The sequence below is a fragment of the Trematomus bernacchii genome, unplaced genomic scaffold (genome assembly GCF_902827165.1).
Source record: "Trematomus bernacchii unplaced genomic scaffold, fTreBer1.1, whole genome shotgun sequence".
NCBI classification, from domain to species: Eukaryota; Metazoa; Chordata; class Actinopteri; order Perciformes; family Nototheniidae; genus Trematomus; species Trematomus bernacchii.
Window position 1 is genome coordinate 653,788 of NW_022987772.1, and position 19,056 is coordinate 672,843.

The 19,056-nt window shown below is 39.1% G+C and overlaps 1 protein-coding gene across 23 annotated transcripts in view; it reads right to left on the reverse strand.

The window, feature by feature from the left end:
- The window catches only part of ppfia1 (PTPRF interacting protein alpha 1), a 68,364-nt gene extending 52,784 nt beyond the window's left edge, over window positions 1-15,580 (reverse strand). For all 23 annotated transcript variants that reach the window (XM_034148939.1, XM_034148938.1, XM_034148922.1 and 20 more), the window contains exons 1-2: window positions 14,616-15,580; window positions 12,018-12,272 (exon numbers count right to left, since the gene is read on the reverse strand). In XM_034148939.1, coding sequence (XP_034004830.1) covers window positions 12,018-12,272 — 255 coding nt within the window. In that variant the 5' untranslated portion in view covers window positions 14,616-15,580. The remainder of the gene's footprint in view (window positions 1-12,017; window positions 12,273-14,615) is intronic.
- Window positions 15,581-19,056: the final 3,476 nt, after the last annotated feature.

The following is a 19,056-nucleotide window of genomic DNA, read 5'->3' on the forward strand; positions in this document are numbered from 1 at the left end:
TAACCACATATGTAACGTTAATTAAAATGTAGTGTAACACAATACTTTAAAGCAGGGGTCGGCAACAGGCAGACCGCGGCCCGGATCCGGACCCCGACCTATACGGACCCGGACCTATAATCAATAGGGGATTTCAATTTTGACGGGCGATTCTATTTTAACCGCTGCCGACAGGGGGCGAAAGAGACGAGTGAGCGATACAGGGAGAGAAACACAGAAGAAGAGACGAGAGAGCGGAGAGGAAAGTGAGTGAAGAGAATAATTAGCGATACAGGGAGAGAAGACGGAGAGGAGAGTGAACAGGCGTGTTAGCGGCAGACAGGGAGAGACAAATAATGACACATGGCGCTCTCCAAGAAGAGGAAAGTGAGAACAGAGCTTTTAACCCTGAGTGGACTCATTCATGTTCATCCGGCCCACTGGGAGCACAGAACCAGTGTGTCTCATTTGTTCAGAGACCGTGGCGCTCATTAAAAGTGCCAAAACGCCACTATGAGACAAAACACAAAGTGTTTGACCAAACATTCCCTCTCAAGTCAGAACTGAGGTCACAAAAAATAAGCAGTCTCAGAGCCCAATATGATCAGTCCACCAGGATCAAACTAAATATCGTTCCAGGGCAGGCTAACCGAGGCTAACCAATGAGCACCTGCATGTGTGTATGAGAATGGCCCTGACACCATTTCAGCCCAGATTTAAACTCCGGGCAGGACAAGCTCAAGCTCAATTCTCGCACTGAATTAAAACAAAGTGAGTGAGGGACTGCACTATAAGAGGGAAAGAAAGAGAAACTTCAAAACTGTTCAATTGTTATGATGTGTAAAGACTGATATTGTTCTATCATCGTCTGAAACTGTTAAGTCATGATGTGAAACGGTTAACAAAGAAAAAGGGAAACTCAAGCTGCTGCCACACTTTATTTTATTTATCTAAAATTTAGCACTTTTAAGATGCACACATTTTCAAAAGCTATTTTATTTATTTTCTCCTATTTTATTCTTAAATGCAGCCCGAGAGGAACATTACACATATCCACAGTATTTACTGTATATCTGTATAGTTCAATGTTAATTGACAATAAATATTGTTGTTTTTGAATTGTACTTTCTTTATTTGATTGGCAGTCAGTTGTTGATAAAGCTACAGGCTACTTCAATATATCTCACACTAATTCATAAAGCAACTTAGACATTTTGAAGTTCCGGACCTTTGCATGGGGAGATTTTCTCTAACTGGACCTCGTTGAATTTTAGTTGAATGCCCCTGCTTTAAAGGATAAAAACTAAGATGATAAGTGTCTGCGGTTTTGAATTCTGATATTTCTGAGGAGAAGGATAGTTCAAATGAACTGACATTTCTATAAAGCGTTTCTCTTGTAGGCAGATAAAAGCTGCAAAACGGAAGATCAGGAAACAGTCTCGCTCCTCTCTGTTTGGTCAACAACATGAACAAGAATGTAAAACACAGCACACATGACAGCACACTTAATGATTACAATTGTGTAGCCCTAATACACCATTGAACTGCAGCTGTTTCATCTAACCATGGACAACCTAATTATCAAACCCTGATAAGACAAATAATCAACATTTAGTTTTCGACACTTGTTTTACAGTCCAAGTAAACTTTTCCGGATTCTTAAAGCCTGGCAGCATTTGAGAGCAGGTCAATAGGCTTGAGAGAATAAGCTCTTTTCCCTTCACACTCCTCCATCTGAGTGTGCTGTATTTGGAGCTGAGATCGGAACCAACAGGCCTGCCTGCAGCATAATGACTTTAGCCGTTCTTAAAAGCTTATGGCGTGTGCTGAAATCTGACACTGTGCCGAGGGCATCTGCTCGCCTACAGGAGGACTCACCGTCAAAAAACTAATTAGACATTACAATGGCTCCCTTTCACAGCTGCTGAGTCTGCTGCCAAACACACAGATAGAGAGAAGATGTAAAACCAATGGAGCTGAATGACTTGGAGGCACTGATCAATTGAGTGGTGCAGGAATGAGTCCTAAAATCCAGAAATGAGTCAGCGGTTCCTATTATATCGTCTGGAAGTCAGAGGTTTTTTGAATGTATTTTTTGTTGTTAGCATGATAAAAAGGTCTGTGGTTAACACGAGAGATTTTTGTTGTACGACATAAAATACGTTAGTAAATACCCCACTGGTGAATATAAAAAAAAAGGAAATTATCTTTCTGGACAAAACTGTAGGTATCATTAACATTTGTTTGCCACAGAGGTAATTTTTGTGAGAAATCCCACTGACTTTTTGTGGAGGGAGCTCTTCAATTGGCATTGATTGCTTTAATACTAACGATTATTGAAAAATGCCTGCTCATTCAATAGCTCATTTCAATACCGAAGGAGTAAATCGTATTAGTGTTAGTGAGCCTATAAGCTTGCACCACCCTTTACCAAGATCTAATAATAATGGTGATTTGCTGTCTAACGTCTTAGAGCAGGTACAGCATAACCCACTTTACGTCCAGAGACTCTGTGTGCATATGCGTGTGTGTGCTTCAGAGACTTGTCTACATTGGGGATATCATAGGTGTAAAGGTGTGTTATCGTTCAGGAGCAGGTACCAAATTCTAGGTATTGGCATTACCCTTATTATTAGGGCTGTGCGATTATAGCAAAAATCATAATCACGATTATTTGGGTCAATAATTGATATCACGATTATTAAATACGATTATTCATTGACTTTGAAAACATCCATTGATTGAACTTTTAAATACAAATAATAATTTGAACAGTATCTTTTTAACTGTTGATTTCCCTGAGCGTATAATTCAACTGAAAAACCAATACAAAAATTAATTAAATAAATGATACATTTAAATAAATAATATCAAAAATAATAAATACCAATAAACAAGATCAACAAATATTTTGGAGCGCACTTCAAAAAGCTACTAAACATATATAAATATGATAAATACAAATACATTTGATCAAATATGTTGCAGTGCACTGTCACAACCTAGCAAAGCAAAATAATCGTTTTTTTCGATTATGTTGTTTTCGTAATTGTGGCAGGCCAAAATCCTAATTGCGATTAAAATACGATTAATTGCACAGCCCTACTTATTATTATATATTCATTTGTTATTAAAGACAATATTGTTTCTGTCATAATTAGGATTGTTCAGCTACTGTATCTTGGCAAAGTGCCCATTCTTTGCTATACTGCTTTGCAATCAATGTAAAGCAGTAAAGTGGCAACAGGTTCCTCACTTTTTGCATGAGGGTCAGTGTCAGTAACATACTCTATTCTTTAAGTATTTATTTCAACACAAACAGTGAGCAGAAGAGAAACGTGTGCCTCAATGCAGTTTCCATCATAACTTGACCCATGCCTAAAGCCTAATAGAGTATACTAAATAAATACCTGGTTTATTTAACTGTCAACCTGACTTAATACACTCTCCTATAACTCTATGTTCAGTGAGCACTTGCAATTACAACTGTTAAACTCTGTCCTATCAACATGAACAAGGGAAAAAACAGCTACACTTACAAGGCGTGAAAGTGTCCTTATAACAGTAGCTTCAGACCACAATCACGTGCACCTCATTGTAAAACACTGATGACTGATGAGGCTGGAAAAGGATGTGGACACCTAAAAAGGTCAGGAATGTTTTCGGTAGCATCTGTTATGTGGCTACGCAGGTGACAAGAAAACTCTGGAAACTCATTTTGACAGTGTCTCCTTGTATGGGCTATTGGAGATAGAATAATTTCCTGCTGTAATGTAGAGTCAAATGTATTTATTCAGGTAATTAGAACGAACTGATTAATAGCATAGTCAAGACTCATTCTTAATTTGGGGGACGTTCGTCAATTTTATACACACTAGAACTATTAACTGTATGCCGAAAGCAACGTATCAACTTCATATGTTGTGGTTAATGACCTTGGTCTAACAGTCCGAGGTGAAGCTTTACTAAGACAGTGATTACATTGGAATAGAAAAGGGGCCATGTTTCAGTTATTGGTTGGTTTCTCCAGAAAACAGATTCATCGAGAGGTGAAAGGAAACGACAATAAGCTCTAGCTTTCTCAAATACAACATCCTGCGTTGCTGCTTTGAACAAATGAACCTGGATAGTTATAAGGATAGTTTGTAACGCTTGTATGAGAGCACGACCTTGACTACCATCTTCTGTTGGTTTCCTTTGCGTTACTTATTCAGATCACAGTTGGTGAAGGCAACACTTGTCACTTTCATGTCACTGTGGAACAAGTCCGTCTTTGTCTCTGTGTCTCACCACTGAAGACTCTCAATTCATGCCATTGTGGCCCTGACCAGAATATACAAGTTGGTCAGTGTCGTCAATTAGATCCTTAAAGATAAGCAGCCGAATATCAGAAACCGAAAAGAGCAAACACATGATTTTGTTAAGTCCTATACACCAAATATCTACCAGTGCACTCTCAATATTAAATCTCTACTTCTATATTCTTCCATCTGTCTTTTCTAACTGCATGTAGGTTCACTTTTTCAAATGTTGCAATAAGGTTTAAGCAAGATGCTAGATAAGAAAATGTATGTTGAAGGACAAGTCAAGGACTGAAGTAGTTTCTATCCTGACTTTCTTGAAAAATGAAACAGTTTTGTAGACAAGTGTTGGTCAATCAGAGAAATGCATGCACACAATCCTGACTGATAGGAGTAAACTGTACTTTACAGTAGTGGAGACGGAGGATAGAGTAAAACACAATGGGAAGATAACTTTCCAAAAATGGTGTCTTCTAGTCTCAAAACGCTATCCAGTATTTGATGGATCTTTATTTGCACATCATTTTTTTGGCAGATGATTTTGTCCAAACCATCTCCCAATGACGACCTTAAAGCGCCATAAGAACAAGGAATAAAAGTAATCAAATTTTGCTGGTATTGGACTTGGAGTCAATAAAGGTTCATTTTAAGTCTCCATCTCACTTAACGTCACTGTGGGTAGGGCTGCTCAATTAATCGTATTTTAATCGCAATTACGATTTTGGCTTGCAACGATTACGAAAACAACGTAATCGAAATAAAACGAAAAAACATTTTGCATAATTTTTTTTAATTTATTGGTTTTTCAGTTGAACTATAATTAGAGTTCAGGGTAATCAACTGTTAAAAACATACTGTTCAATTTTAATCCAATAAATGCATGTTTTCAAAGTAAATGGATAATCGTTTTTAATAATCGTGATATCAATTATTGACCCAAATAATCGAGATTATGATTGTTGCCATAATCGAGCAGCCCTAACTGTGGGACCAGCCTAGATATAATAGGAGTCATAACGGAAAAGAGAGGCCAAAGGGTCCTGTGAGTGACAGGGCTGCAGGGGGGGGGGGGGGGGGATCCATTACTCAGACCAGCCTTCCTGGATTGTATTTCATAGCCTCACCGGTACCTGTAGCAACGTCCGGTTTAGCACTATGTCGTTAACCTTTGCAATCTGTAGTATTTAGGACATGACATCCCCTGTTAACAGTGTCTGGCTCACAGGAAGCTGCAGGAGTGTTATGCAACATGCAGCATGTGTCAATTCTATAGAGAAAGACAGGTTTACCGTGCAGCGACTCACTCAGGATGACTCGTTATCTTACACATCAATCAAATGTCTGAAAGTAACCAATGATATCAACAAGAAAGTCAATTGGACAGTGCAGAACTCCGCAAAAGGCAATGTTTTTTTTAGATGATGCTCTTTCGTGTGTTCATGAACTTGAAGTCGTAATGTGGAAATAGACAGGTGCAACTAAAAGTTTGTAGTCAACGAAACAGAATTTGCTATTGACCCTAATGTTTTAGCATAATGTGGCGTCAACTCAAGTTGTTTTTTCATTTCTCGTGGGTGCGTCTTAATTCGCACCCACAAGATCCTTACTGGCTTAGACATTTCAGTATATAGATCCAGTGAAATTAGCTATTAAAAGTGATCAATTATTGAGGATATCTGTGTACGATGCATAGTTCTGTGTGTTTTTATAATTAGTTGTATTCATCTTAATGTATATGTGTAATAACTTTACAGAAGCAAGCAGAAAAAGAGAAAATATGGGCCTTTTCCTCCGTGTGGTAAACGGTGAAACTAAATGTTAAACAGAACCAGACGGGAGCATCAACCCTCTCGTGTCTCAAAACATAACTTCCTTGACGAAGGTAATTAGAGAAGTTCAATATCAATTACATTTTCCATTTATGTTCGCATGTTGAATAAAACAACACTGATTTTAGAAGTGTTTCCATATGTCCATTACACCCAAAGACAATACGAGACATCACACAAAAAAAAAAAAAAAGGATTTTTAACCATTTGGAAAACGTATCCACAAGACAATGCCCGTCTGTTCCATATGCTCAACACAGTTCCTTCATCTCACTTGCACTCAATTTCACAACCTCATTGACAAAGAGACATGTTGGTGTGATAGATGAAGCCATCTGGTATTGGTTTTGGTTATGGTTGGCATTTCTTCATGAAATGTACTTTTTCTACAATGTAAAGCAGTTGGGAGAAGACAGCAGTTGTCTAGAGTGTCACTAGACATTTACTAGTCGGTGTGGAAAAACTATGAATGCAGCAACATCAAGCATGTAGCCAACTAGTACCACGTCTTTCTCTTTTACTGCCTCATCAATCACAGCAGCTGTAAATCCACTGCCAGCCGACACGAACACACACCCAGTGAAGCCCACTTCAAGAGAAACTATAATAAGCCTCGGCTGACACAGAAGCACAGAAACGGACTTTGCCGCAACATGTGGGCCCTGAAATTGGTCTACTAAAGAAATGTATCTGTGCACACATTCAAACTGGTGTCAATGAGCTTTCCACAACATTGCATTTCACTGGGGGAGCGTCAGAGCAATTTAGCCTGCACACATGACTCCTAAAACAAAGAAAAGACAACAGAAAAGAACAAATAGGCAGCTTCCAACAGGGCACCGCTGCAGTTTGAAGAAGCTGCTGACGTGCGAGCAAACGGCCCAGGAATGTTTGTGCATTCCAGTGGAAGGGTACTCTCACCGGGAGGGAGGAAGCCAGGGAGAAAACTTCACCTCTGCTTTACCTACCTACCGCCTGAAGACCACGAATCTATCCAACATCAATAGTTCAAAAGGGAATCTTAAGGTTTCTAGGAGTGTTTTTCCTCAATGCATTCATGAGGCTGATAGTGAAGTGCTGCTTTGTCAGTTCCTCCTTTTTTTGTGAAATCATCTCCAAATAGAACAACAATTATTGCGCCAAATCATACAAATGTATCATAACGAAATACAAACACACAACCTCTACCAGCAGGATGGACAGAAGAAGTAGAAGGAAGGGGAAGAAAATCTTGATCTTACTTTATGTAGGCTACAAAATCATTTCACCACTCTGTGGAAAAAACAATTAGTGCGTCTCAGGGTAATAACAGAGAGCATTTCATTTAAATTCTACACTTAATGTTCCTTTTAATTAAAAACAAATTGCCTACCAGCCTTCAACTTCAATAAACGTGTTCCACCTTTAGTTCCCCATTGGTTGCATGCTTTATTGAACCACAATTAAATCTGCTATCAAATTAGGTTTACAATAGTCCCAAGCCAAGTACAAATCAAGTTTTACATGTGGAATTATTAACAAAGGGAAGATAGGAAAATGGCAAGGTTGGCAATAGACAGCCAAAACATTTTATAAAACATGTTTAAGTTATGACATCCTCAAATTATTCACAGATGTTCAAATGATTTATTCTGTTAGGGGGACTGTCGAGAATTCCTTACTTTTAGGTAATCATAAAAGACATGTTACGTCACGCTAACTGCACAGAAAACAAAGGAATATCACATACTGTATTAACACCAGATTAGAGGATATAAATGGCTGCTACTTTTTTTGACAGCTGGTTTTTCTTGCCTTGCAAATACAAATCCCAAGAGGCCTGGCAGACAGCCAGACGATCAGCTGACTACAGCACAGCAGCACGCACACAAACACACACACACTAAAATACACATACAAGCACATTTACTTTAGTATGAACTGAGGCCTCAGATACTAAGATTACGAACAAAAGGGAAACACATGTTATATATTGTTTATATACAAAGAGGATTGACTTAAAGACTTCTCAAGCATGCTTGTCCCTTTTTTACTAAAATGTGTAATTGTATTCCTCAATGCTAAAATGCAATTCAATAGAATAAATTATGTTTTTTCAGATTAAAGCCTTTTATATTTTTAGCTATTTAGCCCGAATAAAGCCTTGATTTACTGTATATACAAATATTACTTTGCCAGGCTCAGTGACAGGAGATCAGTTCCTCTTACAGCATTTTTATTGTATTTTTAGGTACTTTGACAAATGATAATAATCTATTATAAAGGTCGAACTGGCAACCTTAATTGATTAATTGTGTATATGAACATTTGACAGACACTTAATATGAATGACAGTTAGACTGTGAAATGTATGCCTGCAACGTGAGGTAGATTCCAACTATTGCAATTGTGTTTTTTTATTTATACTTTCTCTTGTACTATTTGTGTATAGTTTGTTGAGTTGGGGATCCTAGGACTTTCATTTTTATTGATTTGTATTGCCAAAGCTATGCTGTAGCTATTGTGCATGTGACAAAAAAGCATTTATTGTGTCGTAGCTCGCCTCTAATTCTGTGATCAATTCAACCCTCACCCACATTATAGCCTGTGTGACTGCTTGTGATGAAAATGCTTTACTTGCTGTACATGGTTATCTCCATATATTTATCCTGCAGTACATTAATGGATCAGAGTCCTAACACAGTGGAATGTTTTGACGTGGGATGTAGGCTGTTAAACACACGGCTGCAGAGAAAAGGCCTCGGCATCCCACAAGTGTGTTAAACATCAGCTTTAACCATCTGATGTTCCAGGAAAGTTGGGATACTATCAGTCGGAGCTCAGTGTAATCTGCTCTGCTTCCTATTTGCAGCGTCCGTCTACTATCTGCAGACCTCTCTGCTTTCAACACTGAGATCCATCATCCGTCATATTCTGAGCTGAGATCACTCGCGGAGCCCCGTTTAAGAGAGCTGTGACGGCAGCGGCCCGTCTTTGGTTGCGTTTCCACTTGGCCTAGTACCGGCTAGCGGGTCCTAATTCACAGTTTTTCTGGCCCCATAAAATCGTGGTTCTAGGGCCAGGAACAACCAGGCTGAGTCGGGCTGAGTATGCTAAACTAGAGAGAGAATCGCTGGCAAGGGAGCTACAACTACAACAAGATGAACATATTTGACCGTGATTTAATTGTAATACACGTTTCAAAATGATGCCGAAGTAACAACATACTGATACCGGTTAGTAAAAACCATGAATTAATGCTTTGTCAAGTCTGCAGACAGACAGCAGGCGAAAAACCTTTTAAAATGCGTGTTTTCTAAATGGAGATTGGCTAAGCTAACGCAGTATATGCTCCGACCGTCCACACTCACAACAACGGCCTACAGACATAAATAAAGCAGCGACTGTATTCGCCATGACACAGACAGTCTGTGGTTTGTACTTGTTTAACTTTTGTCTAGTTTCTGAACATATATGAGGAGCTGTGAGCTCTGAGTGCTAACAGCTAACGGCTGTGTTGTTTTTCTGGGGTTCTCATTGAAGATGACGTCACGGCTCCGCCTACACTGCGTTACTATAGATACTACCCCAGTTCCTAAACTGTAATGGAAATGCGCCATAAAGTGAGCCAGTCCTAACGAGGCCTAGCCATACCGAGCAAGGCCGTGTAGTGGAAATGCGCCATTATAGTCAGGTGTGCACATAACTTTTTGAGTGAGTTACTCAGATGAGTACCAGCAGACAGCGTTTGGTACTCACCCCACATGAAGCGTGGTGTTAATAAGTGCAGTCTTCCTCACTGTCCTCCTCAGTGTCTCCTTCACTGTCCTCTATTTACACTTCTTGCATGCTAGATGATGAAGATGATGAAGATGCACCTCCCTGTCTCTTTGTAAGCCTCCAATTTGCTTTCTCCAAAACTTGTTGCCAAAACTGTGAAGTCCTTGCATTTCCTGAGGCCAAGTTGAAGGATCAAATACTAAGAAATTATCACATGACTTGAAGTCATATCTGATTTCAGAGGTGGGAAGTAACAAAGTACACTTATTCAAGTACTGTACTTAGGTACAATTTAAGATACTTGTAGTTTACTTGAGTATTTCTATTTTATGCTACTTTGTACTTCTACTCCACTACAGTTCAGAGGTAAATCATGTACTTTTCTTCCACTACATTTATTTAATACCTTTAGTTACTTTACAGATGTGGATGAATGATGTGAAAATATAATCAAGTGTTAAATCAGACTTTAGTTCCACCTGGAGTAAATCCACAAGCTACCCTGCAGTATACAAAGTCATTCAAACTAATTTTTAAACACTTTAATGATCAATAATTATAAAACATATCATATACATTATTATGAAATGGACCAATCTGCAAAATGACTACTTTTACTGTCGCTACTTTAACTAGATTTTGATGATAATATACTTTTCTAATTTTACTTGAGTAACACTTCTTCCACCTCTGTCTGATTTCAAACTCTTCCATTAACAGCCTGAGTAAGTTTGCAGGCAGCTGTGTGTTTTACTCCACTTTGTTGTAAATAAAACTGCAGCAGCTTGACCACAGAGCGTGAACGTTGTGATCAGCTGATTTTGCGCAGTTCTCCAGTGTGTGCGCGGGGCACAGAATGTGCACAGGGGAGTCTCCCACCGCAGCCAGTTGACGTAGTTTTGGTACAATTCTGTTGTACACACCGACGTTAACAGCAGCTCCGTCTGTGCACACGGCGACCAACTCTGTCGTCCAGTGATCTAAGCCTCTTTCTCCTGTGAAGCTTCACAGGTCCGTCGGTTATGCCCTGCGCGGCACGGCCAGCACCCAGTTCAATCAGTCATAGAAAGTCTGAAGATTTTAGCAGGGAGCGAAACGGCAAAGTGGCTGCTTAATGTCTTTGTTTTTTTTGGACATGTCTAATAATTTACTCCACTGAGTATTGACAAGAAACATGTGTAGGCGAAATATGTGTTTTGTTTTGATGACCTATCAGGTACGCAAAGGCGCGTTGTGACACAAGTGACGTTACGCATTTCAGATTGTTGCCGCGCATGCGTACCTGCGTACCAGTTATGTGCACCCCTGATTATAGTCCTCTCCCTCATGTCATAAAAAGTCCATCAAACACTGAAAATAACCGGCTTGTTGACTCCATATACTGCATGCATATTGAACCAGAACTACAACAGGGCTTAGCTGATTACCAACCTCTTATGCATCATTAAAACTGGAAACCTAATCCCTTTGTTTTAAATGTACGACCACAGAGGGCAGAAACATGAGTCCCACAAGCAGATGGGCAAAGCCGGGATCATGATATCCTCCATGTTATGTTATGCAAATATTAGACATAGAAGCATGCCAATCTAATTACTGTAAGGGGCTTATTGCTTATTTATTATATGCACAGTAGGGATGAAAGATATTTGAAAAAAAGACAGAAACTCCCTGTGTTATGAAATACTATTTTCAGCACTCTAAAAGAAGATGTTCTCAATTTTAAGTTTCTTTTATCTTCGTGGCGCATTTTACCTTTGATGCAAAAACCACACACCTCTTTGCACCTTGCAACCAGTCATTCATTCAGCTCCCAAAACCACACCAAACTCTGGCATCACTTTCTCCACTGTCGGAGCCAAAGATCTGTCATCCAAAAGAGATCAACACTTTGGCAGCAAGAGGCATGCAGGTGCTCTGCAGGGGACTGCTATCTTTCCTACTGAAGAGGCCCTATTATGTTCAGGGTTTTTCCTGTAGTGTGTTCTATAGGTGTTTGTGCATGTAAACGGTCTGCAAAGGATAACATCCCTGCAGAGGGAGTTTCTCTCCCACACAGTAAGGTCTTTTAGTTGTGCAGCTTTCTAAGTCTGGTGCAAATAAATCTCTTTAATCTCACTTTATACATTATCATATCATCAAAACTGACCTGTGGCAGAGCGGTGTTGAGTTGTCTCTGCAGGGAGTCTCTTTCGTGGCTGACTTCGTGCAGTTTGCCTTGCGTCAGGCCCAGATTCTCCTGCGTCTCTCTCAGAGTGTCCAGAAGACGATCCCTCTCCTCCAGCATGGACACCATCAGCGACTCAAAGTGACCTTCAGAGTCCGACTGCAGCGGGGAGCCCGAGCCCCGACGCCCGCCGCCCCCCTCCGACTCGCTGATGGTGGGCATCACCTCGCACATCATCTGCAGCCAGGGATGGACAGGGAAAAGGAGATAAAAAGAGGAGAAACAGTTTAGAGTTAGAATAAAGGCATGAAGATATTTAGAAAAGTATGAAGCAGTCAGGACGGAAAGTCAGTTAACTGCAACATTTCAGTATGAAAGCTAGAGCGGCAAATTAATCAACATCTTAAAGAAATTGGAATATGGACTAGCGCAATATTGAAATCGAAGAAAGCTCAATATTTGTTTAAGGCTAAATAAAAACATTCTCGGACTTACTTAACATATGTACAGTATTTTATAGTGGATTTGATTTTCGTTGAAGTTAAGTGGCTGAAAAAACGTCTCATATCAAATCTAAAATATCATCAAACCCTTTAACACAATGTCACTTTTCAATGTTGTGCAGCCCTAATTCATGCTCAATATTCAATTATGTAAAAGCCAGAACACAAATCTATAAAATGCCGATATTACTCCCGTCCAAGGAAAGTTCAGTTTGTAGCTTATTGGTTGGACTTTTCGTACGTCTTTCATTCATTCTCCTCCCCAAAAGCTAAATCAATGTACACCGGTAAAAAAGTGTCGGGCTAAAAGATTGCTGTCGTAAACAAATAATCTTAGGGTATAAAGTTACACCGTTTTCCTTCAAATTACGAATACATTAAAAAAACAACAGTTCGAAATTCATTGGAGCTTAATTGTAAATTAAAGTGGTTTACAACCTGGGTTTTAAAGTGGCTTATGTTCTAAAGCAGACCCCCCCTCTTGACAGATTTGAGATAACACAGAAGACAGAGGGCAAGTAAAGTGCATCGCTGGGGTGATTTTATCAGCATACTTTGCAGACACCAAAGCATTGGCTATTACGAAAGTTTACTGACAAAGCAGAAGAGAACACTTACTGATGATTATAATGGTTAACTAGAGTAGACAGTCAAGTTAACCTACATTGGTACTGTTGTGAAATAACTGTGAGCTTTAAATCAATTAAGAAAGCTGTGTTTGTGTCTGGAGTTTGTTGGGTAATGTTGCATCTAACAACAGCTGTGCAGGAAGGTCTGCAGAATTAGAGCCACTCTCCACACCAAGGAGCTTAGGACCTGTAGACAGACTGCTAGACAAAAAGCCAAGAATCATGTGAGCTGGATTTAAAATACCTACAAGGAATAACGACTTATAAATTAGAACAAGTGCAGTGGGGAACTCAGTGGGAGCCAGAGCAAGGCTACCACTTCATCTTAAGCAGCGCCAAAATGCCAAAAGCCATTTGCTTTCAGAAACTGTTTTTCGGTTCAGTGCACCAACACTTAACTGTATCTCACAAAAAGAGCTGGACCATACCTGATACACTCAAATTAACTAGATAGAAATCAACCTGCCATCCTTAATTAATTATCACAATGCATGTTTTAGATAGACCCTATTTCTGTGGAAGGAGGGAAATGTAACCTAATTTAACAGTAATAAAAATACAAACCATCACTGCATATCGAGGTCAGGCCATTCAGGGCTCAACAATGTTTATGAGGGGGAGGGTCACACAGCATCCATGAGAGGGAGTGACAGATGGTGGGTCCAGTGTAACTCAGCACAGACATTATAACGTCAAAAGGTAAAGATGACAACCTCCAGAAGCTAAATAGATTTCAGCTTAAAACCCTTTTTAGCCAGGTGCATCTATTTCCATTGGACGAGGATGCTAACTGAGAGGCAAATCTGGCCAAACTAGGACTAAAGGCTGCACCACTTGTGACTCAATGAGTAATTTGTGCTTGTGATTTTAAAATAATCAAATTAACTTTAGATTAGGTTGGAACATTCTGCAGTTCCTGTAATGGGTTTTTAAAGAAGCCAACAACTGAAGTACAGTTCTATCAGTGTTATCCACTATGATAAAATCAAGAAAAACGATGGGTCACTTCTAATACAAACCACCCACATCTGACACTTACCCACAGCCAGTCCATAGACACTATACATTACATTGATGCAAACTATGCAGACAATACATTTGTATTTAATTAATGTCAGTCCTTCACGCCCCTCCGAAAATATTGCACATCTGTATACGAAGCTACATCTTTAAATATCTGCACAGCTTTTCACTTTTCGTCACAATACTGCACATACTTTTTTCAATATTTCATGTAAATATTTCTCTATATTTTAATGTTTTTTCTATAATTGCTTTACTTTTTTGTTAATTTTCTTTCAATGTGTATCACTGTGTTTAGGTATGCACCATGTACACCAAGGCACATTCCTCGCATGTGCAAACCATACTTGGCAGTAAACATGTTTCTGATTCAGATTTTTACTTTTGATTTCTATATTATCTGCCTAAAGATGTGAACCTCTCACCTTTGAAGAATGTAGTTATTCCAACAGCCTTTGTAATCCACGTTACTTTATGATGCCAAGTAAATGTCAACAAAGTCCAGGTACTCCAATCGTGTGTTACAACCTTTACAAATATCCTTTAGAATATAAAATCCATTCCCAGGCAGGGATGTAATAAGGCTGTCAAAAAACGAGTCTTCTGGGTGAAAAAAAGAGGGGATAATTTCCTAAAGGCCTCAAAGAGAAACCCACATCAAGTGAGCAGAGGGACAGTTTTCCAAGTTTGGCCGGCTAACCCAACGTTAGCAAGCTATCATTAAGTAAGCTTGCATATCTAGATTTGGAAGTAAAGTGTCTTATTTTTGCTTTTCAAACAAACGAACATTACGTTTAACCAGCTGGTAATAAAATATGACACCAGCTAGAAATGTGATGGTACAGTAAGGTTAGGTGGAAACAGTTGTAGCCCGGCTAGCCTTAGCTAATTTGAAACAGAATTCTTTGGCAGTTTTAAAGTCGACAGCTAGCCAATGTTAGCTACTAGCCAGCTAGGTAGCTAACGGTTGCTAGATTAGGACTAACTTCTAAAGATACTCTCTATTCCATATAAAAGTAGACAACATGGTAAAACATCTCATAGCTATTCATCTTACATTATCGAAAATATTAATTTAAAAATAGGTTTTAAAAGCTCTGCTAAAAGTGATTAATCTATCAAGTAGCTATGAAGTTAGCCGCTGAGCTAACGTTAGCTTCCCGTCGCGTCACCACATCATCACAAACTTCCAGCTAACATTGAAACGTTAGCGATGCTTTGATCCGTTTGGAAAACCCCAAACCGCAAATAAAAACGTTATAATCCCTTCGTGTCCGTCCGAGTTGGTGGTGTTGTCTCGGTTTTTCCCCCCAAAAAGGTCCTTGAGTCCGGTCCTTCCCTGTCGCCTCTTGCCTGCCAGCCTCGGCAGTCGGGACACTCTGAAGCTAGCTCTGTTAGCATTAGCCTGGAAGAGATACAGGTCTGCAACAGGAGGAAAAGGGAGAGCAGTTCCTGAAGACACGAAACAGAGTATAAAGTGAAATGTGCAATAAGACCAGAAAATAAAAATAAAATAATACACATTTATACAAACCTAAGAAGTTGGAGTAAAACATGTGATGTGCAGCAAGAAGATATAAAACAACAACACACTTAAAAAAGAAATTGAATATATAAGAAGTTAAAATAAATATAAAATAGAATAATGCATATTTATATAAACCTAAGAAGTTAAAGTGAAAATGTGCAATAAGACAATAACATTAAATATAATAATACATATTTATACAAACGTAAGAAGTTTAAGTATGTGCAATTAGGCCATAAAATGAGAAACAGGAGGAAATGGAAGAGCAGCATTTCCACTTCAGGTGGAAAATCCTTCAAATGGAAGAATGACCTGAAACCACGGTTTGCATCATAGACTGTATAAAGGTTTGCATACATACAATGACATGTGTTTCTGTCATCGGTCTGGAATGTTTTTAAATGCTAAATAAAAGCTTGATAAAAAACAAAACAAGTTAAAATGTGCATTAAGACGATAAAAATAATACAAATGTGTATATAATCATAAGAAATAAAAGTTAAAATGTGCAATAAAATGATAAAATTAAATAAAAATAACTTTCTAAAGATAAGAAGTGAAGGAAATAATGTGCAATAAGAAGATAAAATACAATATAATATTTGTAATTTTTATTTTATAATAATATGTAGAAATGTTCACATTGTGCTTAAATATATACAAATAATCAATATGTTAAAGGTGGGGTAGGTAAGTTTGAGAAACCGGCTCGAGATCGCTAGAATTTGAAAATACACAACCGGAGAAAATCTGCCACTTCCTTATAGAGCCCCTCCTCCAACACACACGAACGCGCACATGACCAATGAGGGCACGGATAAGTTTGTGCCCCGATGAAAGGCTGACAGGCAGGTAGGCCATCCAGTTATTTTAGCCGGCCGGCTAAAATGATTGGTCGTACTTTTTACAGTATTACCGCTTCCACAGATGAACATTTTTTATGAATTTTTTGTCAAAGCACTTAAGATATTCATTGCTATCGGGATGTTAAGAGCATTCCATGGAATATAACAAAAAGTGTATCTCGAGCCGGTTTCTCAAACTTACCTACCCCACCTTTAAAATGTGTATATCAAAATATATACAGTGATTTTTAAGTATTAATAAAACCAGAATTTTGCTTGAATAGTACGCGGTGTAATATTGTATATTTTGTAATTTTATGTTACATTGGGCATTTGAATTATGTTAGATAAAATATCTGATAACTATTATGTTGGTTTCACAATAAAGAGAATAGTGGCGCCATCGTGTGGCATATCAACAGAATAATACATAATGCAGAATCTCTACATTATAATGTTACTGAGAGGATTCAATTACCACGGGCCGTTTCTACAACTGAACGTTAGCTTAAATATGGGTTTAAAAACCTTATAATTGCAATAATTTGACAAATGGGACTGTTTTCATTCAATCGCTGAAACCTCAAAGTAATCTACTCTTTATAATCAGGATTTATAAACTTATGTTATATCAAGTTGTTTTATTAAAGGTGGGGTAGGTAAGTTTGAGAAACCGGCTCGAGATACACTTTTTGTTATATTCCATGGAATGCTCTTAACATCCCGATAGCAATGAATATCTTAAGTGCTTTGACAAAAAATCCATAAAAAAATGTCATCTGTGGAAGCCGTAGTACTGTAAAAAGTACGACCAATTACGAGCTAATTATTTTAGCCGGCCCGGCTAAAATAACTGGATGGCCTACCTGCCTGTCAGCCTTCCATCTGTGCACAAACTTATCTCGTGCCCTCATTGGTCATGTGCGCGTTCGTGTGTGTTGGAGGAGGGGCTCTGTAAGGAAGTGGCAGATTTTTTCCGGCTGTGTATTTTCAAATTCCAGCGCACTCGAGCTGGTTTCTCCAAAATGACCTACCCCACCTTTAAACAATTTTCTCCCTCATATCTATATGACAACTTTCCTTTACCAGTCATCTTCAACAGTAAATAAATACAGAGCTCAATCCCAGGTCAAATGCACACTAAAGGGTAATAATGAGGTTCAGTAACAGGAAAGCATACCAAACTAGAGAATGCAATTCCTGAAAAAATTGCTAGTGGGAATGCTTTATGCTGAAAATCTGACGCTAAACTGCTGTGCTGAAATGTAATGTGTAAGGAGAAAGTGAAGAATTTAGATTGAAATGATACATGAACACTGGGGGCTTGAATGTGTGATGAGAGAAGAAAAGAAAGTAAAAAGGCTTGGAAAAGCAGCAGAATATTTGAACTGCAAACTTTTTAACTAACTTGATGGTGAATGATCTGTCGCCATGCCAACGGCATTTGATGACATCCCATAATACGCTTAGATGCGGGCTGCATCGTTACCAAACCTGTGAAGTTTTGGGCCATTTGGAGCATTTTCACTGAAGTTATGAGAAAACCGTGTTTCATGGCGGGCATTGTGTTGCCATGGCAATGGCATGTCACGTAGATGTCTTCACGGCTGGACTGTTAGCACACATGTGAAGTTTGAGCACTTTTTGAACATTTTCATAGGAGTTATAGCGACATCGTGTTTTATGGCGAGGGATGCGTTTCCATGGAAACGGCATTTGGTGAGATCTCAGATTTGGCGTAGAGCTGTTGAGGCATGGGCTGGTGATATACAAGTGAAGATTGGGGGACGATTGGACCGTGTCCATTGGACTTACAGCGACATCGTGTTTCATGGCGAGTGGTCTGTCGCCATGGCAATGGCATTTGATGACACCCCATAATACACTTAGATGCGTTGATGGCTGCATCGTTACCAAACCTGTGAAGTTTTGGGCCGTTTGGAGCATTTTTACTGAAGTTATGAGAAAACCGTGTTTCATGGCGAGCATTGTGTTGCCATGGCAACGGCATTTGAAGAAATCTCAAAACTGTCCCGTAGATGTCTTCACGGCTGGACTGTTAGCACACATGTGAAGTTTGAGCAGTTTTTGAACATTTTCATAGGAGTTCATGTATAGCGACATCGTCTTTTAATGGCGAGGGATGCGTTTCCATGGAAACGGCATATGATGACACCCCATAATTGACGTAGAGCTGTTGAGGGCAGGACCATTAACCATTATCTGAAGTCTGCTGCTCTGAGCATGTCAGTTGGAGTTATGACATCATCGTGTTCCATGACACAGGTGTTTATATTTGAGCTAACGAGGTGTCCAGAGATCAAAGGTTTCCATTGTTCTGAATGAGAGATAAACCTCTTACATGTGAACGTTTTGTTGAAGAACCGTAACAGATATCGGTGAAATTTCAAAGCGTGAAGCATCTCAAGGACCTTGAGTATCTGAAGTGTGCTTTTTGTGTACTTTCGGGTCAATAATGTGGCCTTTTTGGCA